This window comes from Lissotriton vulgaris, chromosome 1_1 (assembly GCF_964263255.1).
Source record: "Lissotriton vulgaris chromosome 1_1, aLisVul1.2, whole genome shotgun sequence".
Lineage (NCBI taxonomy): Eukaryota > Metazoa > Chordata > Amphibia > Caudata > Salamandridae > Lissotriton > Lissotriton vulgaris.
This window is the reverse complement of record NC_141685.1, coordinates 73,256,392-73,281,609: the sequence shown is the minus strand read 5'-3', so window position 1 is coordinate 73,281,609 and position 25,218 is coordinate 73,256,392. Positions and strand designations below refer to the sequence as shown.

At 44.1% G+C, this 25,218-nt stretch overlaps 1 protein-coding gene and 1 long non-coding RNA gene across 2 annotated transcripts; both read right to left on the bottom strand.

The window, feature by feature from the left end:
• Nucleotides 1–9,575: 9,575 nt before the first annotated feature.
• Nucleotides 9,576–11,462, bottom strand: LOC147737367 (uncharacterized). The gene has a single exon (XM_086926417.1). The coding sequence runs from the start codon at nucleotides 11,460–11,462 to the stop codon at nucleotides 9,576–9,578; it is 1,887 nt and encodes a 628-aa protein (XP_086782543.1).
• Nucleotides 11,463–12,085: 623 nt separating this feature from the next.
• LOC147737366 (uncharacterized) lies at nucleotides 12,086–23,541 on the bottom strand. The gene is made up of 3 exons (XR_015296653.1): nucleotides 23,488–23,541; nucleotides 21,326–21,444; nucleotides 12,086–12,811 (listed from the first exon to the last, which is right to left on the bottom strand). It is a non-coding gene; the product is annotated as an uncharacterized LOC147737366 (long non-coding RNA).
• Between the last annotated feature and the right edge of the window lie 1,677 nt (nucleotides 23,542–25,218).

Sequence of the window (25,218 nt, the reverse complement as noted above, 5' to 3'; positions counted from 1 at the left end):
TAAGCGTTATATAAATGCCAATACAGTACAATTTCTGTTTACATCGGGCTGCACTAACAAGAGGATAGAAGTAGAGAGTGGCTTAGAGTTGATCTGCCAAGAACGAAGCATACTACAGAAAGTGTGTGAACAGTCTATATGTTGTGTGCCTGGCAGAGACAAACACAGCATACAATATCTATCGAAGAGTCTATTGGCTCAGTAAAGGATTGTAATTTTAATACAATTCATGTTCGCAAGCACAAGGATAGGAAAAAAGCTTTCTAAATATACAAAAGAAAATTGGATGATTTTGAAAAACGCTCCGGGCCACACCCATCCAAATATAGCAGGAAGGATACACTGTGACTGCAATATTCTCTATGGAAATGTGCGCCTCTACAGGAATTATATCTGAATTATCAAAAACATACCTCCTCCCAAAATGAAAATGTTACTGGGTCAACTGGAAAGTAAATGTAAAGTAATAAATAGGCTCTGTATCAATACTGAAGGCATTTTGAACAAACCGGGGTTAAATGTTTCAGAAGGCAACAATTCGAGGAACCAGGCTACCAAAGCACAGGAATGCGGCAGGAGCCCCCAGCTCTGGGTCGGATTCCTGGAATGATGAACGTGCCGCAGGGAACAGATGAAAGGGGCACGCAGAGTTCTCGTAAACTACCTTGACTTATATGGTGCAAAAATCTAGGCGCTTTCATTATTTGGTATAACAACGCATAGATATAGAAGACAGATCCAACGCTCCTGACCTCAAGAGAATGGATTCTTTGGCATTCAGAATTTTTTTTGTGCAAGGAGGGATTTAAAATTAACTATGTCGCCTGCAAAAGGTCAGAGGGCACAGCGTGCTCCAGAGTGTGCATGATTTGGTTCCCATTACTCCTTGCAAGAAGGAGCTCGTGAATTTGAGTCTCCACAGAGCTGCTGTGGGATCTCTGACGGTCAGTTCATCTCGCCGAGCTATAAAGCAATTTATTTCTTCTTGGTTGATGCTCAGAAACTGGCAGACGAGGTCCATTTTTCATGGGTTTGTCGTAATCCAATCTGCCATAGCTTCCAGGCACAGGGTGATAAAAAAATAACGCCTTGTTAAAAGAACAAAGATCGGTCAGCAGGTTTTACAGTTTTTTGTTAACCATTGAAAAAGTCCCAAAGAAAGAGAGAGTGAAAGGCAGAAAAGGGGAAGGTGATAAAGAGAGACAGCAAGGATAAACAAGCACAAGCGTGTGTTCAGAGTTTAAAGCCTTTACTAAAAGCCTCGCACAGCAGAACATCCGCGCTGGCCCAGGCGAGACCTAAAAATGGTGTACGAACCAATATAAGTATAAAGAAGGGTTTTAATATACAAAACCATCCAGTGATCATATTAATCTTCATAGAGTGGTGAATTCACTGGTGGTACCTAAACGAATACATACATAGGAAATATAAGAAAGGTTTGAAAAAAATCTAGGTCAGACATTTGAACAACTGTGCTAGTGTAACATTTCGAAGTTATTCAGTCCAGGACATACAAACCTGTCCGAACGGGACACAACCATATACTGTTTAGTCAATGTCTGTTATTCTTAGTATAGGTGAAAAATAAAATAATTTTTAGACAACATTCACTACAATAACAATATACTGTAGAAAGATTAATCCGCTGACGTCGGGAAATGTGCCTCAACTCACCGTGGCATGCGGCTCATGGTGACTCTCCGCCCAATAAAAGAATTATATGAAATGGAGCATGGTAAGAAAATAAGTCTTCTGGAAGGCTGTAACAGTTCTAGGCATTTCAGAACAAGTGTAAGGATAAAGTGTGCCCATGTAAATTAAAAACCTTCCAAATACTCATAGGCGGTGTCTGCAATAGTGATTGAGGTATTTTCATATGGCTGTGAAGTCCCTAATAGGTTTCGCAAGCATGTTCTCAGTTGTCACTAAGGTTTATCGGACAAGCGGGCAGCGTAATGGTGTTTAACACTAGGGGGAGACACGCCAAGACAATGGAGGCAGTTGTGTGTCTGCCTTGAAGTTTGTGTATCAATGCTTTTGATGGCTCTTGCCTCATAACAGGCGTGTGTTGCGGCAGCACAGGGTGAACAAAAGCAGAACCTAGTGCAGAAACTTCCATAGGAAACATGTGGTGTTATAGGGAAAAAAAGACTCTTAGAGCTAGTTGGCCTAACACACAAGTACAGCATGCTTAGATTTCAGAAGCAACTGCCCCATTAAAATATGCAGCGGTAAGGCACATGATAACACGACCTAATTCAAACATAGATGCAGCATTCTTCAAGTTGAAAACTGCGGACGTGTTTGATGTGCACTGCAATAACAAAGCTGGTAGAGTGGGTGCACAGTCCACCTGGAGGTTCTTTTTTAGCCAAAGAATAACAGATCTTAATGCATAGGACGACCCATCGAGAGATGGTACCTTTGTGCACTGCCTGACATTTCTTGGTGCCCACATAATCCGCAAAGAGTTGATCTCCCACCCGGAAGTCTTTAGTGCGGTCAAGGTAGAAAGAGAGCACACGTTTTGGGTCCAGACAGTGGAATCTACCCTCCTCTTTGGAAGGGTGCAGAGAAGGGAAGAAGGTGGACAATGTGATGGTCTGACCTATGTGGAAAAAGGTAATCACTTTGGGCAGAAAAGAGGGCTTAGTACAGAGGACTACATTGTCCGGATGGACTGCAAGAAAGGGAGGTCTAGAAGATAAGCCTGAAGCTCACTCACCCTGCGAGCAGAGGTGATGGCAAGCAAAAAAGCAGTCTTCAAAGGAGGCGAAGAGGACAATTATGTAGGGGCTCAAAGGGAGCACACATAAGATAAGTGAGGACAACAATAGGATCGATGGCCATGCTCAAGAGCTTGGGGTACCAGACTCTTTGTGCCCAGTCCGGAGCCACGAGAATGACTTGGGACTGAACGCGTTTGATCTTCTTCAGCAATTTTGGCAGAAGTGGTACAGGCGGAAAGGCTTACAGGAGGTAGCAACTCCACTTGTGACGAAAAGCGTTGCCGAGCGAGAGCCGCTTTGTAAACTCCAACAGGCAGAACTGCTGACATTGCGCGTTCTCTTCCGTGGCGAATAGATCTAACCAAGGCTCTCCCCACTGCTGAAAGAGACCTTGCACCACCTTCGAGTGAAGACACCATTCGTGATCCATCATGCACCAGTGGCGGAGTTTGATCGCCCTGGCGTTCAGGGAACCTGCCAGGTGTTGAACCACCAGAGGTATGCCCTGATGATCCAGCCATGTCCAAAGAAGAACAGCCTCTTGACATAGGGTCCATGACCCGACCCGGCCCTGTTTGTTGCAGTACCACATGGCGGTGGTGTTGTCCGTGAACACCTGCACTGTCCTTCCTTTGACAGAAGGAAGGAATGGCTTCAGTGCAAGACGAATCGCCCGGAGCTCCAGAAGGTTTTTGTGGTGCCTGGACTCTACCGGAGACCAAAGGCCTATGATCTCCGGCTTTCCCATATGGCCGCCCCATCCCAGGAGTGAAGCATACGTCACTACTGTGAACTCAGGTTGGGGAAGGGAGAGGGATCTGCAGTTGACGCAATCCTGGTTTGTGAACCACCATTGCAACTGACTTGCAGTCCCCTCCGAAATCTGAACGTCATTGGAAAGATTCCCCTCGTGTTGCACCCACTGGAACTTCAGGTCCCACTGCAGAGCATGTATATGCCATCTGGCATGACCCACCAGCAGGATGCAGGAGGCCCTGAGGCCCAGCAGCCTCAGTGTCATTCTCACCAAAAACCGGGATGGAGGCTGAAACATCGGTATCATAGCCCGAATATCCTGGACTTGCTGCTAGGGAGGATAGGCCCAAAACTGCGCTGTATCCAGAACTGCTACGATGAAAAGGAGCTTATGGGAGGGAATCAGGTACGACTTCAGCACGTTAACTGTGAACCCCAGCAAATGCAGGAAGTCTGTCGTAGTCTGGAGGTGGGAGACAACAGTCTCGGCGAGCCCGCCTTTAACAGCTAGTCGTCGAGATAGGGAAATACTGGAACCCCTGATCTGCGCAGATGAGCTGTGACCACCACCATCACTTTCGTGAACACACGGAGGCGCTGGTAAGGAGAAAGGGGAGAGTAGTAAACTGAAAATGCGTGTGGCCTACCGTGAACCGTAGGTAATGCCGGTGGGCAGGCAAGACGGGGATGTGAAAGTAAGTGTCCTGCAAGTCCAAGGCTACCATCAAATCTCCAGGGTCGGGGGCAGACAAGACCTGAGCCAAGGTTAACATCTTGAACTTCTCCTTCCGAAGGAAGCGGTTGATGTCCCTGTGGTCTAAGATAGGACGCAGGCCTTTGTCCTTCTTGGGTACCAAGAAGTAGTGGGAGTAGCAACCACGACCTACTTCTGGCACAGGGACGCGTTCAATAGCTCCCTTGGCAAAGAGATCTGTAACTTCCTGGCAGAGAAGGGCAAAATGATCCTCCAACACGGGATGGAGTGTTGGTGGCATAGAGGGAGGGGTAGTCTCAAAGGGGAGGGAGAAGCGCTTTTGGACTATCTGCAAAACCCACCTGTCCGACGTAATGTTGAGCCAGTGGGGGACGTGATGGTAGATCCTGCCACCCACTGGCAACTGGTGGCCCTGGAAGATCGGACTAGGAAGGTTTGGAGGCTACTACAGAGGGGTTTTGGTGGACTGGCCTGCCCACTGGCCCCCAGACCCATGACGCCGGGTCCCACGTCCCCGACCATGCAGAGGCTGGGTAGCTTTCACAACCCTGTGGCTCTGGGTGGAACGCAGTGAGGCTCCCCTTCTGTAGCCACGAAAGGCAGACTGCATGGGGTTTTAAGTTGTCGCGAGGCCCAAGGATCTGGCCGTAGCCCTAGAGTTCTTTAAACACCCGAGCGCCTTGTCACCAAACAGGCGACGGCCATCAAAGGGCATGTCCAAAAGGTTAGATTGGACTTCATCAGAGAAGTCAGACGTTCTCAGCCAGGAGTAGCGCCTCAAGGCTACAGACGTGGAAACCGTTCTACCCAACGAGTCGGCGGTATCCAGCTTACACCGGATGGTGAACTTTGCTGCGTCTTGACCCTCAGCAACAGCTCGGGTGAGCACTGCCCAGGCCTCCTCTATGCACTGCGGCAGCACCTAAGCAATCAGTAGGGAATGCGCCCTTTGAGGATGAGACTTTGACCACCAAGCTCTCAGGTGTGGAGTGTTAGGAGAGGAATAATGGGTCGCCCAGGGCCGGGTGGTGGCATTGGGTAATCATCCTGTCCACAGAAGCTGCTGGGCTTGGACCAAGTTCCCAGAAGCATTTCAGTGAGTGGCTCATTAAAAGGCAGCAGGGGCTCCGAAGAGGCTGCTTCCGGATGAAGCACCTCAGTCAGAAGGGTAGTCCGGACAGCCACCGTAGGAAGCTCGAGGCCCAAGGTTTCAGCCGCCCTACGCAACACCACAGCGTAGGAGGCTCTCTCCTTTGTAGCCACTGTAGAGGGAGAAAGCTTACCAAGGTCTTGGGAGGTATCCAGACCACTGGCATCACCCAACTGTATCTTGCCAGTCCGGCTCCTCAAGTTCATCTGCTAGAGGGTCAATAGACTCCTCCCTGTCCTCCACAGGCTGCCACTCAGGGGGGTAGGGAATGCCACTGATGAACAGCAATACAAAAGTCCAGCACCGTGTCCATGTCGGAGTGAGGTTGGGGTTGATGCCAGTTGGGAGCACAATCGGAGTCTGGGTCGTCGCCATTGGAATCGGTGCCGGGGAAGGTACTGTGAGGCGGCTAGCACCAATCCGGATCCAGGCCTGGATCCTTCGGGACCCTGCAGCGCCAGGGCCGGATCTGCCGGCATCGAAGGCCTACAGCCCCCAGCCGAATCTGTGGGGCCCGAAGGCACGCCTGCGGAGTCGGGCTGCCCAAAGATGCTGTGCAGTGCTTCGTTAAATTGACGAAGCTGGGCAGGGGACGCTCAGGGAAAGGTAGTGAAGCGTGGAGCCGCCCCAGCGTGATACGAGGAAGGAGCCAGAGAGCGACAATGCTCCAGGTCCAGCGTCCCGTTGGCCGACGGACAGAGAGAAGGTGAAGAGCGACGATGAATCTTTGCCTTCTTTTTGTGCATCAACTTACTTGAGGAGTGCGAAGACTTCGAAGAGGAATGGTGATGACTCAGTGACTGGTCCCGCGACCCTCCTCTTGATGGGGACTTAGAGCTGCGCGGAGCGGACTGCCTGGCCTTTAAATGCTTTTGGGACCGCTCCAGTAAAGACTTCAGGTTCATGGCTGGGCAGTTGGAGCTCGACTTCAGCATCGTGGTTGCGCTCCAGGCACCAAAGGCACACGAGATGCGGAGCGGTGACTGACATCAACTTGTGACAGAAGTCACAGGGCTTGAAGCCGGTCCGACGATGGGACATCCCTTGTGCTACCAGAAGTCAAAGACTCAAAAAAATAGGTTGACTAAAGTCAAAAAAGGGTTTAGTTAAAAACTGAGTAAAAGGCCCACCCTCTCCGGATCTGGGTTGGCTGGCGCGGAAAAAGACAGACGTCAGCACGCAAGTGTGGCGTCTAAGTAGACACTGTGACATCATCCCGGCGACTACGACGCCGGACACAGAGTCGACCAACCCCACCTACTGAAGCGCAGGTGTACTGCTAAGAAAAAATATCTCTGGATCCAGTCTGAAGCCTGGGGGTAGATGTAAGGTAAGGAATCTATAACTAATAGTCTCTTTCAGATACAAGCATACTGGGACCGGTTTCGGGGTAAAACCCCTCATCGGCCAGCCTAGCTTGAATCCAGTGGCAAAGTAAGCAAGGGACCCATGTCTGGGCGTACCCTGCCGCCTTAGGGCAAACAAAGCAAACACAAGGAGATGATTGACCAACGGCTGAAACTTTTCAGACACTCGCCCCCAGTCACAGATCTGGGTTGAATCCATCATCGTTCTTAAGCTCACTTCTCCATCCCAGTTCAGGCCCAGCCATATAAGAATCAGTCTTAACCCTGTCAAAGTCAGACTTATTGAAGATCCCCGAAACCACACAAGGAAATGAAAATGGGGCAGAGGTAAAATCTTCCAAAGATACCAATTGTTCTCTGTTTGACAAAAATAACCTGGTCAGTTTGAGAGCAGTACCGTTGATGCTTATACTTTCTAAACGGCTTACCAAAGAGAAATGGTTAACCGTATCAAATGTGGCCCAAAGATCCTATAGGATCAAGGCTGTATTAATCTCCTCTATCCACAATGGATCTGATCTCTTCAGTTACTGCCGATAAGGTTGACTCTGTACGGTAGTAGGGTCTAAACCCATGTTGAGCAGGATCCAGACAGTCCGTATTTTCAAAAAAGATGGTGATCTCCTGATTCATGGCCTTTTCTAAAATGTCATCAGGAAGAGGAAGGACCAATTTGGATCTGTAGTTCTTTACATCTGAGGGATCGAGGGAAAGAGTCTTTAGAAGGGGCAAAATCAAAGCCTTTTTCCAAGCATCTGGAAAAAAGCCGGACTTGAGCACCATCGTCATAAAAAACTGAGATGAGCAGAAATGGCAGCTGAAATTGAATGGAGGGCAAGAATCTGCAGGGTCCAAATTTCATAGTGTTGATAAGATTAGAGACTTTCTCTTCAGAGAGTGGGGTGAATGTACACATTACCAGGAAATGGTAAGTTAGTTTATTCATCGTACGTTACTCCACTGTATCTGTCCCTAAGGATTATCAGGTGTTATCTTAAAATTCAGGAATATTTTTTTTACTTTGGAAAAAAGAATTCGGTTAGTTCATCACAGCTTTTCGGCTGGGAGTTGCTACATTTTTATAATCAAAGGATGAAAGTGATTTAATTGTGTTGAACAATAGGCTGTAAGTCTTCGTCCCAAATTGTTATTGGTGCCTACATTTTCTTCTACATTTCTTGAGATCATAGGAGTACCATGGCGCGGAAGGCGCAGGCAGATCATTAGACTTCAATCTAAAAGGCCGTACTTGACAAACTGTCTGGTAACAATGCGCGAGATGTTAAGCCTTAAGTAGCTCAAGATTCTCACTGATTAGAAGTGCCACTCACTACAGAAAAGAGGTTGAAGATCCCTGTTGTAAACACTTAATATCCCCAAAATCAAATACTTTGAAAAATGCACAAAAAAAACCCAGAAATGTGCTAAAAAACAAAGAGTTTCCGTTGGGCCAGTCCTGTGAAAGGGGGCTCAACAAACGCCTCTCGTTCTACGCCCCGACTCGCCAACTCCACTCAGCCAGCCTCACCCTCGCCACCGTACCACACACCAGAAGAACAACAACAGTCCGCAAATCTTTCTCCTACCTTGCCGCCAAGACCTGGAACTCCCTCCCCACCCACCTCCGACGGACCCACAACTTTCTCACCTTCAGGAGACACCTCAAGACCTGGCTGTTCGAGCGTTAGCAGCACCACCCCCCCCCTCCCCCCCCCACCCTCGGCGCCTTGAAACCCTCACGGGTGAGTAGTGCACACTATAAATGTACTGATTGATTGATTTACACTTGCAATAATTGTCTAGGATAGCTAGGACAGGCATGATGCAAATTGTGAAAGTGAGATGGGCACACATGTTACCTCCACCCTTTTCAAGTGGGAGTTCAAAATATGGATCCAGCCCACAAGGTTCTGAGTTTCCAGAAGTGTACTGAACCCCAGACCGACCGGAGCCTTGAAGCAGCAAGAGTATATTGTAGTTATCAGACAGCTCAAGAGCTTTAGAACAATCAGAATCTACCTTCCAAGACTCTACACAAGAACAAAAATGAGTTAGAATAGCCTAGCCCTTTTCCATGGCACCCTACCCCACAGCACTGCCACCAACCTCACCGCACTAACCTTGAAAACTATAGCCCCTTTCCCCAAAACACTGCCATCATCTGTTCCCACAAAACACTGGCCCTTTCTGCTTGCCCTAAACATACTCCTCCACACTGACCCCTACCCTCAAAACACTACATGGCTACACTGAGATCTCTTTTCTGAGTATAACGTTTCTGGCTTTCCCCTCCTGTATAAGGCTTTATTTAGTCCAGTGTGAATTCTCTCATGTGAAATTACATTGTATTCAAGACTAAACCTTATCTGACATTCAGAACACACATAAGGAGTTTTCCCCCGTGGGAGTTCACTCATGTCAAGTGAGAAGTAATTTGTACCCAAAACATTGCTTGCATTTCGAGCACTCATAAGGTTTTTCCCCACAGTGGGATCTCTCATGAAGCATAACACTGTCTTTCAGATTCAAGCTTTTATGGCATAAGGATCTTCTCCAGTGTGGAGTTTCTCATGGTGAGATAGCGTTTTTCTCTGCAGCTTTTCTGGCATTCAGAACACTCATGAGGTTTTTCATCGTATGGAGTCGCTTATGGTTAGTGAGGCTGTGCCTGTCAAATAGGAATTTCTGGCATTCACAGCATTGGTGATGTTTTTTCCCTCTGTGCGTCTGCTCATGTAGAGTGAGATTGAGTTCAAAATTGATGTTTTTCTGGCAATCAGAGCACTGAATTATATTGATGGTGTGTTTTCTTATGGCGCTTGTAACCATCTCTACCTCTGAATCTTTTCTGACATTTAGAGCACTGATAAAGGAAATTCTCCAGTGTGGATTCTCACATGTTCAGTGAGATGAGATTTACGGATGAAACATTTTTGACATTCGGAGCACTGATAAGGTTTTTCCCCAGTGTGGATTCTTATATGATGAGTGAGACTGTTTTTTCCAGTGAAAAATTTGTGGCATTCAGAGCACTGATAAGGTTTTTCCCCAGTGTGGGTTCTTATATGCCGAGCGAGAGTCTTTCTTTCTCTGAAACATTTCTGGCATTCAGAGCACTGATAAGGTTTTTCCCCAGTGTGGGTTCTTATATGATGAGTGAGACGGCTTTTTTCAATGAAACATATCTGGCATTCAGAGCACTGATAAGGTTTTTCCCCCGTGTGGGTTCTTATATGATGAATGAGACTGTGTTTTGTACTGAAACATTTGTGGCATTCAGAGCACTGATAAGGTTTTTCCCCAGTGTGGGTTCTTATATGATGAATGAAACTGCTTTTTACACTGAAACATTTGTCACATTCAGAGCACTGATAGCGTTTTACCCTAGTGTGGAATCTGACATGTGCAGTTAGAAGTGATTTAAGTTTGAAATCTTTTAGGCATTCAGGGCACTGATAAGGTTTTTCTCCAGTGTGGGTTATTATATGTTGAGAAAGACTTCTTTTGTCTCGGAAATATTTTTGGCATTCAGAGCACTGATAAGGTTTTTCCCCAGTGTGGGCTCTTCTATGCTGAGTGAGACTGTTTTTGTAAATGAAACATTTCTGGCATTCAGAGCACTGATAAGGTTTTTCCCCAGTGTGGGTTCTTGTATGCCGAGTGAGACTACTTTTTATACTGAAACATTTCTGGCATTCAGAGCACTGATAAGGTTTTTCCCCAGTGTGGGTTTTTATATGCACTGTGAGATGACTTTTTATACTGAAACATTTCTGGCATTCAGAGCACTGATAAGGTTTTTCCCCAGTGTGGGTTTGTATATGCAGCTTGAGATGTCTTTTTTCACTGAAACATTTCTGGCATTCAGAGCACTGATAAGGTTTTTCCCCAGTGTGGGTTTGTATATGGAGCGTGAGATGTCTTTTTTCACTGAAACATTTCTGGCATTCAGAGCACTGATAAGGTTTTTCCCCAGTGTGGAATCTCAAATGTGCAGTTAAAAGGGATTTACGGTGGAAATGTTTTGGACATTCAGAGCACTGATAAGGGTTTTCCCCAGAGTGGATTCTTGTATGTTCAGCGAGTCTGCTTTTGAAACTGAAACATTTCTGGCATTCAGAGCACTGAAAAGGTTTATCCCCAGTGTGGGCTCTTCTATGCTGAGTGAGACTGTTTTTGTAAATGAAACATTTTTGGCAATCAGTGCACTGATAAGGTTTATCCCCAGTGTGGGTTCTTCTATGCTGAGTGAGACCGTTTTTGTCAATGAAACATTTTTGGCAATCAGTGCACTGATAAGGTTTTTCCCCAGTGTGGGTTCTTCTTGTATGGCGCGTGAGTGCGCTTTTGTTACAAAAACTTTCCTGGCCTTCAGAGCACTGATAAGGTTTTTCCCCAGAGTGGACTTTCATATGTTCAGTGAAATAAGATTTACGGCTGAAACTTTTTTGGCAATCAGCGCACTGGTAAGGCTTTTCCACAGAGTGGGTTAATGCATGTCGATATAGACTCGGTTTGATACTAAACCTTTTCTGGCATTCAGAGCACTGATAAGGTTTTTCCCCAGTGTGGATTCTCATATGCTCAGTGAGATAAGATTTACGCCTGAAACTTTTTTGGCATACTTTGCACGGAGAGTGGTTTTCCCCAGTGTGGATTCTCATATGCTCAGTGAGATAAGATTTACGCCTGAAACTTTTTTGGCATACTTTGCACTGAGAGTGGTTTCCCCCAGTGTGCATTCTCTCAAATTCAGTGAGATGAGATTTATGGCTGTATCTTTTTTGGCACAAGTAACTTTTTTTCCCAACTTCGATTATTTTCCCTCGATTGAGGCGGGTTTGAACAATGAATTTGTTCTCACAGTCCGTGTTTTTATAAGGTGTATTCCTAGACTTAATACCTCTACATTTAGGTTTCTCTTGCTTATATGCCACGGTAAGAGTGAACCTGATTTTAGAGTCGGGCTTGTTTAGATAATGTCTGTGTGTAATCTTCTTAACACTTGAATTGAGCAAAATATGTCTGGAACCAGCCCTGTAACACCTGTTGAAATGTTTCTAGCAGATAATAGTCTTTAGGTAATAGCCTCTCTGGCAGCAACTTAATTTGTGACTGAAGTTTTTCTCAAATCTATTTGTATAGGTTCTTAGTAATGTAGTAATAAGGTGTTAGTCTGATATTTAATGATTAAACTGATAAGTACCTTTTTGCACTGATGTAATGGCAGTAACTGAGGGCGTTTGAACGTGCAGAGTACTATTGTGGATCATTAGTCGCAGAACATCAGTTCCTTCTACCCTTTCTATGTTTGGGTAAGGTTAAGGTTTGTAGTTCTGAGGATGAGGATTTATTTACATTAGATATAGCGCAACGGTGCTCCTTTAATCCATTTTTATATTTAACAGTTTTACATATCACTCCTGCACAACAGATAATCTTGAGGCGATTTGCATAGAATTACAGAACAGTACACAATAAAAAGGAAACTATCTGAGATGGTCATGAACACAATAAAGTGGTGAATTTTTAAGGTTTTCGCAAGAGTGAGCAGAGTGGGTCGTTGTGTTCTATCCAGAGGCAGATAGTCTCAAACCTGCGTAACTGGTTAAAAATGGTTGTTGAACAAAGGTGATTTTCCAATCTTTTGGTTGTTAACGTGTCAGCTTCGAAGTCTTCTTTCAGTGTCTTTTCTTTGATGGTATCCAGAAGAACCTTTTGTTGTAATTTTCTTTTATGCAGTGTGTGCTTCCTCTCTAGAATTACATGATGCTTTAGATGAACGTTATTCTGTCATGCTGAGGCAATTTGTCTTTCTGATAATCTTTCAGATGAAGATGCTGAAGTGATCTTTCTACAATATTTCTGATGCTGTGTGCACAGATATGGCTTTGCTCTGGGTTAATGAAATGCAAAATTACAGACTTCGCTTACAGGTATAGTACTTTCCTCGCCACACTTAGATTTTTGGAAATTGTTTTAACGTAGAATGCTGGATGTCCGCCAGTTTTTCAAAATAATCCTTCTTATGGCACTGACATTCAGTTGCTTAGTACTAAATCTTGCTTTCTTCGTCCGTAATCCTAATCACCTATAGTATTAAAATTAAATAGTTAATACATGTACATTTCCAAAATTATAATTTACAAGCCAAATCAATGCAGACTTTTGAAAATGTTGAGCTGTTTTTCAGACAGAGCAAAGTGTAGAATGGTAGCATGAGAGTACTTGGATGTAGGAGTGAGGATTTGTAGAATTTTCAACATTTTATTAAGCTCACAAAGGATACATGTACCCTATGGAGTTGCAACATAGAATCCCAAAGGCAGATATGAAAGTCATATGGACTGGCACCAAACAGATATTTAAAAAATATATACTATTAATTAATTTGTAATGCAGATTTCTGGGAAGGGAATGACTCCTCCACGGACAACAGGCGTTTTCCGCTGCCCTGGGTTACCACCTACTTGTATCTGGTTTCCTGAGTTTTGAGTTTTGGCCTCTGCCTCAAGCAAATCTATTGTGTGCTGCAAGGACTATGCCTCGACCTATCCCTCAACTATGTTCCAGAATGTGAATCAAATTAAGGCGTACTTTCTTGTGTTCATTTTATTCCACCTGATTATCAGTTGTTAGGTTTTTCTGCACCTGGATTTACTGGGTGCAGAAAACCAGGACTCAATCTTTTTCCAGACAGAAAAATTAGACTGAAAAGTCGCATAAGACTCTGGGTGCATCAGAACCAGCCAAGACTTATGCTGGTTTTTTTTACTAACTGGGGGAAACACACAATTCTTCCCTCTGTTGGTGTTCACAGTCATTGTCGGCCTGTGATTCGGCGGTGAGTGCAGGGCATTTCGGTTAGAGCCGAGGGGCCGAGCCGAGGAGGAGTTGACGAGCAAGCAGAGCGGAGTTTGAGACGCCTGCCTGGGTTTGTTTTGTGACCGGTTTTCGCTCCCGAAGGTTTCTCCCGCTGCACCCGCGTCCTGTTATACGGGCGCTTCAAGTTCTACTGATCTGCTGTGGGGGCAGGAACAGCCGCTGCCGGCACCGCGGTGCTAAGGCGCTGCTGGTGCTGCTCGTGCGGCGGCTGCTGCAGGGCACCGGGGAGCACAGAGGAGCACAGAGGGCACAGAGGAGCCTTGATTTTTGTCAAAAATGTGTTTAATAATTTTTTTTCCACAGGCAAAAATGACATTATCTGTTGGTCCCACGCAGGGGATCAGAAAGCCTGAACAGAATTATAACAGGTGGACAAAGTGCATTGATCAATATAAACCAGCTCCTCCTCTTATTAGATAAGCCAAATGAAAGATACAGCTTCTAAGTGCCCCGGAGCTGAGACAGAGAGATAAAAAAGAAAATCGTGCAACTTTGCTAAGCCAGCAGATAGATCTAAAGAAAACTCAGCGGCCTTCTGTAACTGTAATTTCTCCAGGTTGCTCCACCGAGGTGTTGTATGCGGAATAGCCAAAAAGCGTGGACAAACTCATCCTAACATGGGATAAGTAATTATGAATCTAACAAGGAACAAAGAAAATAAAAAAAGCCCCCCACCCGGGGTGGCGGCGTATTCATACTAATGAGAGGTTGGTCGACACAGGAATTGTGATCAAAACTGGAAGAGATGGAGGGCACTGATGGTGGAGGGACACACCGCAGACGGAAGGCCCCGGGAAAGAAAGGAGACAAGGGGGGCCCCATTTAAATTCGAAATTTTTACAATTATCCCTGAAAATATCAGCCAGGCTAAGCAGTCTCCAAAGACGAGAGTGCCATAGGGAAATAGCTGGAGCCTCCTTTCTCTTCAAGGCGGCTGCCAGGGTGACCTTAGCTGCCCCACACGCACCACTCTTAAAGTATGGGACTCAATTTCGGGCGATGACAGGTGGACTCCTTTTCCATCCCCATTCACTCCAATCCATTTCAATCCAGCTTTCCCCCCGGCCCAACATGAGGGACCTTTTGATGCCTGGAGAAGGGGAGGCTGCTTATCTCTAATACATTTGTTCCACAATTTTGATCCCCTTACTTTTGATCAATGTCAAAGGGACTTTGAATTGAAGAACACTGAAAGATATCAGTATATCTAATTGATGCACTGGGCCCTCACACCTCAGATACGGGAGGCTGCTACTCGACCTCACAAAATTTGAGGCCTTTCTCACCAAGACTGCTAACATGAAAGGGGTGATCTCATTTATCTATAGCTTCCTCCTTAAAACAGTGCTTTCCCCGCGCCCCCGGTATATGTTTAAGTGTGAAGAATTAATTCACCGTCCTATTTCCGATGAGGAATGGACGCATCTATGGTCCGACATCGCACGCTTCAATCATTCCTCAGAACTCAGGGAACTGCCGCCTGATTTTACGTATACACCAATCATTGAGCAGAGCAGAGCTGAGCAGAGGAGTGGAGGGAATTGCCTACATCTGCCGTCTGTAGAGGGACTGGCTTTGGATTCCGATCTTGCCCCTGAACGATTGCCAGCATTCTCCCTTGTACTCGTGACAGCGATGAATAGTAACGAACAAGCAATGAACAGTGAGTGGTGAGTGACAAGTGGCAAGAGGTGTGTGGCGTGTGGCGAGTAGTTAAGGTTGATCAGTCCTTAAGTCGCTGAGCCATTGGAGTCTGTAATAACTCTGTAATACAAAATCTGCGAAATTATGCAAAGGGGAAAGTGACAACAGACTTTGACCCTGTTGAAGCACCCCTTGACCCATGAATTACTCTGCATGCCTAGACTACAGCCCTACCCGGAGCCAGATATTAATCAATTGATTAATTAATTAGTTATTTAAATAAGTAACCAGCAGCACAGGCGGATTCTGTACTGAGGTGTGCTTTGGGGTGTTTTCGTTTAGAGGTGATTTTCTCCTATCAAAGCACTGTTTGGTCTTGTCACTGGCCCTTTTGATTCTCTGAAAGAAGCAAGACTTCTTCACCTTAGAGGGTGTATTATGAGGTCAGGAAAGGAGCGGCCACCTTTCCCTCCTATCAAAAGGAAAAGATAAATACAACAAACACTAATATTAGATATGTTTAAAATAAAACAGGCAGGTGACATATAGTCCTTTAAATCATCTAAGGTCCATACATTTGGGAAACTGGGAAAGTCGCCGTCAAAGTTTGATTTTATGAAAGATCCAACTGGTGCTATGCTAACATTGCTAACTAACTCATGTGATCTTCAAACTCCAATTAAACCACTGAGTAGAACAAATATTATATACCCTAAGCAAGGAGTAAGTGAACCAGGCCACCCTGAGTCTGAAGCTGAAGTCGAACGAATGTCAAATTCAACTAAGGGCCAAGCCAACCATTGGGGTCAAATAACAGACCTAGAGATGTTAACTATTCCACTTACTGGCCGTTCACAACAAGAGGACGCAAAATGCACAAATCCAACAATGGGAGATACTCAGCAATTACTACCAACTAGGCAGCCAATGTCAATAGAAGTGAAAGTAAAAATCAGAAAAGGTAACAGGATAGGGGAACCATCTAATTTGGGCCAAATAAATCAACCATAGCAAGAAGCTCCAAATGAACTAAATAGTGGGGTGAAAATCATAAGGGAAGTCAATACCTCACTGAAATCGGACCTTACTCTGTGTAAAATAAATTCAGTTAAGAAACAGGACCAGCCTAAATGTAATCAAAATAACAGATCTCAAATTAATAAGGACGAATACAACATCAACCCAGAAACTCTGCAGCGCTGGAGTACTCCGTATCAAAAAGACGTTGTGAATAGTAGTCCACAATTCATTAATTCTTGTGACGAGGGACATCATTTTCAAGAACCACAAAAAGAGGAGTATAAGGACCTATCATTCATAAATGGGCAACACCATAGCCTAGGTACCTAGGTACCAGGAAGTGGGAACGCAGGAGCAATTTGGGATTTATTCTTCAAAACCTCACAATTAACTCTGGAAGCTTTAACATATCAGTCCAACAAAAAGGAGGTCCAAATAGATCTCAAGCCCTATGGCATCCTCTGTTACCGGAATTGAGCAGAAGATAACAGCGCAAAATAATCTAATAGTAAGGGCACAATCCCAGCCAATATCTACGTATGCAGAGTGTAGTTGTGCCCCACTAATTAACAAACTAGCTACCATTCCGGATATTTTAAAAACAATATTTGACGATGTAAAAGGGAATTTTCCTAATGTGGGATTTCAAACCATCAAGACCGACTGCCCCTCTAAAGGTACAATAAAATGTAAAGACAATACTGTAGTTGTTAAAGAAAAAATAGATGATAAAACAAAAGATCAAGAAGTGAGAAACCTATGCTCGACACAATCAACAATGACAGACGCATCTCCGGAAGTTCATCTATCAAAAAGACAGAGGAAAAAACAACGGAAAGCAAGAAATAAAGCTCATGAAGGTATAAAAAAGTACAAATGCATCAGATATAGTGAGATTGAACACTGGAAACAACCATGACCAAATATCATATTGTGAAGGTGAGGGTAATCATATGTCTCCAACAAAACCCTTTTACCCTCTATTTAATAAGGATCTACTGGAGGTACAAGCAGTTATGAAAAATAAATGCCTAAACAATCAAGCTGATAGTATAAAAATGATAGAGAATGGGAAAATACAGTCCTTAGAATTGGTGGAAGTGGAGGAATATAATAAACAGGTGGAAAATAAGCCATCACAATTGGCAACAAATAGAGCAAAGAGTGAGAGTATCAGAGGGGATGAAACGAATAGAGATTTGTTAAAAACCTGGAAGATCTGGGAACCGAAACGAAGCAGTTACATAAACATCGACAATCATGGTCTCAAACTGTTAGTAATCATAATGGAAGGTTAATTGAGCATGCTCAAGGTGAAAATAGCCTGCAACAAATTAAATTAAATAACCCAGATCAAAAAGAAGGAGTGGTGCAGGTAATTTTTACGCCGGAATATAAATCTAGGGGTAATATTTAAACAACTTGCAAACATCCGGACCCAACACAAGATGGCAGGAGTATGAAAAGCATGTGCATCTACAGCACACAAGCCTCGAACAGAGGATTAATGGCCCCAAATCCCTGCCGTGGTATCTTGTCATGTTGTGTCTGAGTGTGCCATGTGATGTGGCGGGCTATAATGCTTGGTGTGATTTGGTCATTTTTGACAAGGTGGAGTGCTGAACCGTCAGGCAACTTTTGATTTTCTTTGTTTTTGGGATCGTGTGATATAGTGCGGTACCTACCATATGATGTAAATTAATTATATTGCTAATATACCATAAGGATGTGGGGTGAGTGTTATTAGGGTCGAAGCCTTGCTGATTATATGCAGAATAACAGGTCTGGGAGGTCACTACTGACTAGAGCAGGTTAGCAGCTGCACAGGCCTTGGGTATTGATCCTATTGAGGATAATATGTGACGGGCCACTGGTGACTGGAGCTGGCTAGCAACAACGCTAGCCTCTGGTATTCATTACAGGCAGGGTAACAATACATGTCAATATTGGCTGGAACTGGTTGGCAGTAGAGTTGACCTCTGGTTTTGAATATTTGCAGGATTTAAGGTACAGGGGTCACTAAAGACTGGAGTTGCTTAGCAGGATAATAGGTCTCAGCTGGTTAGCAACAATGCTGGCCTCTGGTATTCATGACAAGCAGGCTAACAATGCATGTCAATATTGACTGGAACTGGTTTGCAGTAGAGTTGACCTTTGGTTTTGTAGATTAGCAGGATGTAAGGTACAGGGGTCACTACTGACTGGAGTTACTTAGCAGGATAATAGGTCTCAGGGGGCCAATACTGACTGAAGCTGGTTAGTATGATCACTAGTCCCAAGGTGCTACTAATGACTCAAGTTGGCTAGAATGATAACAGGTCCCAGGGGACAGTACTAACAGGAGCTGGCTAGTAGGCTTACATACAGGTCCAAGGGGCCACTACTGGCTGGAGCTGGCTAAAAGAATAACAGGCCCAAGGGTGGTGTGGTGCAAGTGGCACCAGTGACCGGAGTTGGCTAGAAGCATTGACAACCTTTGGTATTGATTAAATGCAGGATTACAGGTCACAGGAGGCACTGCTGAATACAGCTGGCTAGCAGCAGTGGTGGCCTCTAGGAAGAAGGAATTGAGAAAGCATAACAGGATATACTGGTTTCTTTAATACCGATAATTGGTTACACATGAATGCCACAACGTGCATTGATATATTACATAACCAAATTACAATATTCTTATATTATTTTGATGTATCTGTTCGCCTTAATATGCCTGCAAAGTAATATGATTCTATTAGGGCCCAGAACCATTTTATTTAGTGATGTCCATCTGCACACTTTCCTGCATCTTGTAGTAAATTGAACATTGACAAACAGAAGTGTTATTTCCAGAAACAGTGAATTCTGCAACTTGTCTGAGTATCTTTTATCTGCACCTCACGAACTCTGCACCTCACAGACTCCTCACATTCCTCTTGAGAGAAGATCCTTCCTCCTACTCATTAGTGTAGCTTCAGTAACTGTTTCTATCACATGTTCATGTTTTATTGACTTGTATTAGGAGAAAAGGGTATAAAATACATTGTGTAACACTAATGTTGTATTTGCTTGTGCTTTTATGTTTCTTTCATGGAACTTATGAAGTTGTCATGGTGCTGCTTGAATTCTAATTCTGCTTATGGTCAGTTGGAGTTTCCCTGTGCCAGTGTATGGTGCGATGGCTCTTTTCTCTGGGAATAAACTCTCCAACCAACTTCTCCCAGGTTTCCTGCGTCTTCTTACGACCCACAACATTATTTTGGCGACGAGGACTTGTGATCAACAAGAAAGCGAGCCACTGCTTCGAGTTTTTAAAAAAAATATGAAATGAAAGATGAATTTCTGCGACCAAGATCGTGTTTAAATCTCTCCTTTCCTTTTGCTATTTAACCTTATGACCCTACTTCCTTCTCCAACAGCTATAAGTTTAAAGGGAATTGATTTTCCCCGCGGCAGTCTCTTCAGACATTTCTCAAGGTGAGGAGGTTGTAGGGTGGGACAATTTTATTTTCACCGTTGGAATGCTGTTGGAGTGCTGTTGGAGTGCTGTTGGAGTGCTCTGTTTCTTTCATGGAACTTATGAAGTTGTCATGGTGCTGCTTAAATTCTAATTCTGCTTATGGTCAGTTGGAGTTTCCCTGTGCCAATGTATGGTGCGGTGGCTCGTTTCTGTAGGAATAAACTCTCCAACCAACTTCTCTCAGGTTTCCTGCGTCTTCTTACTACCCACAACATTAAGCATTATATACTCCAACTTGCTATAGGGTGGATGCTCTCGTCTCATTGCAAAGACAATTGTCACTTGTTAGTTTGATTGGCCTTTTGCTATTTTTGCATTAAATGTATGATAGATGTGTTGGCCTCCAGGTGTGTTGTGTTTTATTTTACATATCATAAGAGATGACGAGGAAAATGGCAGTCCAGAATACACATTTTTCATTTAATCAACTCACAGAATACTGTTCTGAAGGTTCAGTCCCACAGACATTATCTCTAACTGAACGCTGGCACCCTAGGAAGCATGTGCTTTTCAAACCAGGTGCCGTCTGATGGGGCGTCTTCGCTATTGGATAAGTCAATATGTCCTGAATTTTAGGAGGGTTACCGTATCTAGTACACTCTTTTAGACAGCGCTCACCTGTGGTAGTAAGATGGTAATAGGCACCTTATCACCTATGCACGGTGCAGGGCTTTGAGCTACAGAGCTCCTTACGCTGTGGAGAAGATTAGGTCACATTTACCCATTTTCACATAATTGGTCCTGATGAAATGACAACAGATTGCTCCATGACTACACAAGGCGTGGAAAACGTTGACCTGAAGTATAGACCCCAGCTTACCAGCAGGCCCATAGGTGATCGACACTTTCACACAGTGATAGGAGCCATTAGTTCCTCAATTTCTCTGCCACTGTTTTTAATCTCAACATGGACCAGGAAGATCACATTAACCGCATCAATGCTGATGACGGAACCGCTCCGTCATCAGCCGCGGTGTCGCTGTGCTGATGATGGAGCGGTTCCATCATGGCCCGTCCGACACGCCTGCGCGGAGCTGATTTCGCGCCTGCGCGGCGCGTTCTATTGAGCAGGCGGGGCCATGACGGAACTGCTGCGTCATCAGCACAGCTCACCCGAGGCTGGTGACGGAGCGCTGCCGTCACCAGCGTGTGAGCGCTGCGCCGCCCCCTTAGCGATGCGGCCGAATAGCCGCCGCAGCAAAGGGGTTAACTATATTGTGGCAACTGGTCGATAGTTGATCTTATATACAGACTTCACCAATCTCACATCTTATGACACAACATCCTCTGTCCTGCTATGCTCATCCGGCATACTTAATAAAAGATGTGCGACAAAGTGCCCTGTAGTGGTGCCCGCCAAGCATTGTAGCGCCGGCCTGGTGAGGAGTATAACCCAATGATGAAGCAGGTCACCTTCAGGTGAGTGAACGCAACTTGTCTTAAAAACACATGCTTCCTAGGGTGTCTGCGTTCAGTTACAGATAATGTCGCTGGGACTGAAACTCCGAAAACAGTATACAGTGATTTGACTGTTTTATGTTGCTGCTACAAGCTCCTTACCTGTGCGAGTTATCTGGAACGATGCAGGGGCAGACCCAAACCAGCCACATGTGGAGATCAATGACAAATACTGAAGATTTAACAGAGCTTCCAAGCTGGTGACCATTACTTAATTGACCCTGAAAATAAAAGACAAATTTTTAGTATTCTGGTGACTCAGGACCATAAAAAACAAAAGACTATTAATTCAATATTGTGTCAAATACTTAAAAAATTGAACTGGGTGTGCTGAATCGGTTGTTGTCCCAGGTTGTTATGCCGGATGAGCATAGCAGGACAGAGGATGTTGTGTTCTACCACTATTGCTTATGGGACTTGTAGTTTTGTTTTCCTCATTAAAAACAAAAGGTTATAAATTCAATATTGTGTCAAATACTTAAAAAATTGAACTGGGTGTGCTGAATCGGTTGTTGTCCCAGGTTGTTATGCCGGATGAGCATAGCAGGACAGAGGATGTTGTGTTCTACCACTATTGCTTATGGGACTTGTAGTTTTGTTTTCCTCATTAAAAGGATGGGCTCTAAAGTCCCAGTGTTCTAAGTGATGTTGGTCAAAATCAGAGGCCTGAGTGAGGGAGAAGCATGACATGGCTCTGCTTAGCAGTGAGATGACTGACAGTTAACCAGCCCTTCCATTCTTTGACCTACAGAGGCTCTTTGGCGATTCATATTTTTTTGCAATGACAAAGAAACTTTTATTGCAGTTTGTGTCACTGAAGAGATAAAACCCCTAAGCGTGTTTCATTAACTACTGACAAACATGAACAACCAAGAACATGAGTTTCTGTAAAACTATCAAGCACCCAATCAGAATCAGCCGCCCTTCACACCCAGGGATTCTACAGGCTTCGGAGAGGATGAATTGCACGTGGTATAAGAGGAACACTACATCAACTCAAAGCTCACTTCTCAGGGATGTACTGAACTACCAGCCTCATGGCACACTTAGCCAGCTCTTCGCCTCCTCCTCCTCCTCAAACTGTTGACCAGCTATCAGGGCAAATGAGCCTGCAGCAAAGCATCGCTAGCTTGGTTACACACCAGACCAGGCAAGGTGGTCAACTCCATGCTCCTCCAAGTCAGCAAGCACTCTGGTCGAGCCAGTCCTAACCCCACATGAATGTTCCCCATCACAACTATTTTAATGGTACTAAGTTATGGTTCTGCCAAATGATTGAGTCAAAAATTTAAAGGTTTTACTATGAAGTGCTGAAAGAGAAATCATGAAGTTTTTCAATATTTCAGAGTCTGCCACAGTACACAGGAGAATTATTTCTCTACAGCAGCAAATCATGTATGTGCCCTGTAGAAAGCATGTTTGAATGAAACATGGAATGCATTGCAGCCAACAATCCATACAACAACATAGAGTGCAAGATAACTTGTGTTATTATTCCAGCAGAACGAAATGCCATTCCTAATGTGTACGTCATTTTAAAGTCAGACCCAGGAAAATGTATGGTCAGTGTTATGCTTCTGCCTGTTAAAAGACAATCTCCATTAATGTGTCAGGAAATAAAATACTATGAGAAATCCTACTCTATGGCAGGGGGCTGCCTGCCACTATATTGCAGGTTACTTCCAACATAATCTTATGTATACATACATACTCCAGGGTGCTGCCAGCTATCGGGTCTGCAGACAGCAGTCTGGAGCCACTCAGGAAGGAGGTAAGCTCTACATTTCATCTTAAGCCCTTAGGTTACATTCACAGCCTGATAGGTCCGGAGAACTTTATCTTCGCTCTAACTTCACCGAGCAGATGGACTTAACCCAACATAGTCTGTGTTGTGTGCTGGGTGATGCCTGGCATCTTATTATCGTTGGCGGGAGGATGAAGCTCTGATAAGAGCTACTACAAGAAGAGCAGAGAAACAGGACCACAGTTTGCCACAGAGCGACAACTGCCCAGAAGCTGAAGAAAGAACTCTGGAACAGCAAACCTCCTACACCCTGGAGATTCTCCAGGGTAAGCAAATGATGGTAATAAAATGCAAACTTCAGCATTAAGGTCACACACTAAAACATCTTTCCATTTAAACCAAAGGTAACAGCCTACAATAAAAAACTAAAGAAAAAGCAACAAAACTAGAAAATGCATTTCCAAATGCTGCAAAAGAGAAACAGTTAATACAAATGAACAATATTAAACTTTGTTGGTACCTTAGTAATGTGCTTACTTCTTGGCTTCACTCCATCTGCAGCAATAACGCTCTGAAAAGAGAAATTACGGCTGTGAGTCTCAGAGTCTTCAGTGTTACTGGTCTCAGTCACGAAGACTGCGGTGTCGGAAGATAACTTTCTCTTATTTGGCTTTATAGTTCCACCAGTCACGCCATCGCTTTTAGCAGACACGCTAATGTCAGCAGCATCACAACTTCAGGCAGATCAGCAAAGCGGAAATCACCATTCACATTGGGTGAACAGACTCGTCTCTGCTACAGACATCCACTCTGTTCTCAAATTTGCTTAGGGCTGCCAAAATGCAAAGAGCTGCAATATATTCGCCACACTTTCCTGACTACCTTATTTTAAAAAGTGGTTACATTCAAGAGTGATTCTTGGTTCGTCTGCAAGCTGAAGTTTTTTAGAGGTTCTATTGCCACACAATACTATATTCCAATTTGTCCACATGGTGCTTCAACCCTGGTAGGTTATCAACTGCCTATTTTGCAGATAATTTTAGATAGTTTCTGTAAGAAACTGAATTATTATTTGCGGTAGATGAGGCACAACCAGAACAGTTGTCAGAGTGAACTTTCAAAGCCATTCAATTAACCTAAGATCAACCCCCTGGTACCTAAGCACGGAACAGGCAGGCTTAACTTAAGGTAATATGTAAAACATTTAGGCAGAAACCAAACAAGTAAAAGTCAAAATGCAAAACAATAAAAAACCCAAACCGAAATAGAAAAATAAAGTAAAGTGTATTGAACAAAATGACACTAAAATGACAAAATCCAATAAGGGGAATGAGATATGAACTGTAACGCCAACTAGGTTTCAGGGGTAAAGTTGGCACAAACAAGCAAAGTCTTAATCTTAATTTGATCATAGGGAAGTACACTATTGCACAGCACTCGCCACTTTACTTAGCTTTTATGGACCTGTCCCCAGCTTTCGATTTTGTCAATAAGTCCAGTCTATGGTCCATCCTTTTAGAATATGGACTGGATGAGGCCCTTGTTCATTTTTTGGCCTATCTCCATACGGACCTTATTTTAAAAAGTGGTTACATTCAAGAGTGATTCTTGGTTCGTCTGCAAGCTGAAGTTTTTTAGAGGTTCTATTGCCACACAATACTATATTCCAATTTGTCCACATGGTGCTTCAACCCTGGTAGGTTATCAACTGCCTATTTTGCAGATAATTTTAGATAGTTTCTGTAAGAAACTGAATTATTATTTGCGGTAGATGAGGCACAACCAGAACAGTTGTCAGAGTGAACTTTCAAAGCCATTCAATTAACCTAAGATCAACCCCCTGGTACCTAAGCACGGAACAGGCAGGCTTAACTTAAGGTAATATGTAAAACATTTAGGCAGAAACCAAACAAGTAAAAGTCAAAATGCAAAACAATAAAAAACCCAAACCGAAATAGAAAAATAAAGTAAAGTGTATTGAACAAAATGACACTAAAATGACAAAATCCAATAAGGGGAATGAGATATGAACTGTAACGCCAACTAGGTTTCAGGGGTAAAGTTGGCACAAACAAGCAAAGTCTTAATCTTAATTTGATCATAGGGAAGTACACTATTGCACAGCACTCGCCACTTTACTTAGCTTTTATGGACCTGTCCCCAGCTTTCGATTTTGTCAATAAGTCCAGTCTATGGTCCATCCTTTTAGAATATGGACTGGATGAGGCCCTTGTTCATTTTTTGGCCTATC

Bases quoted from the DNA above. Each gene is read 5' to 3' on its own strand.
- LOC147737367 (XM_086926417.1), bottom strand. From the start codon at position 11,462: ATGCACACTGGGGGAAACCACTCTCAGTGCAAAGTATGCCAAAAAAGT.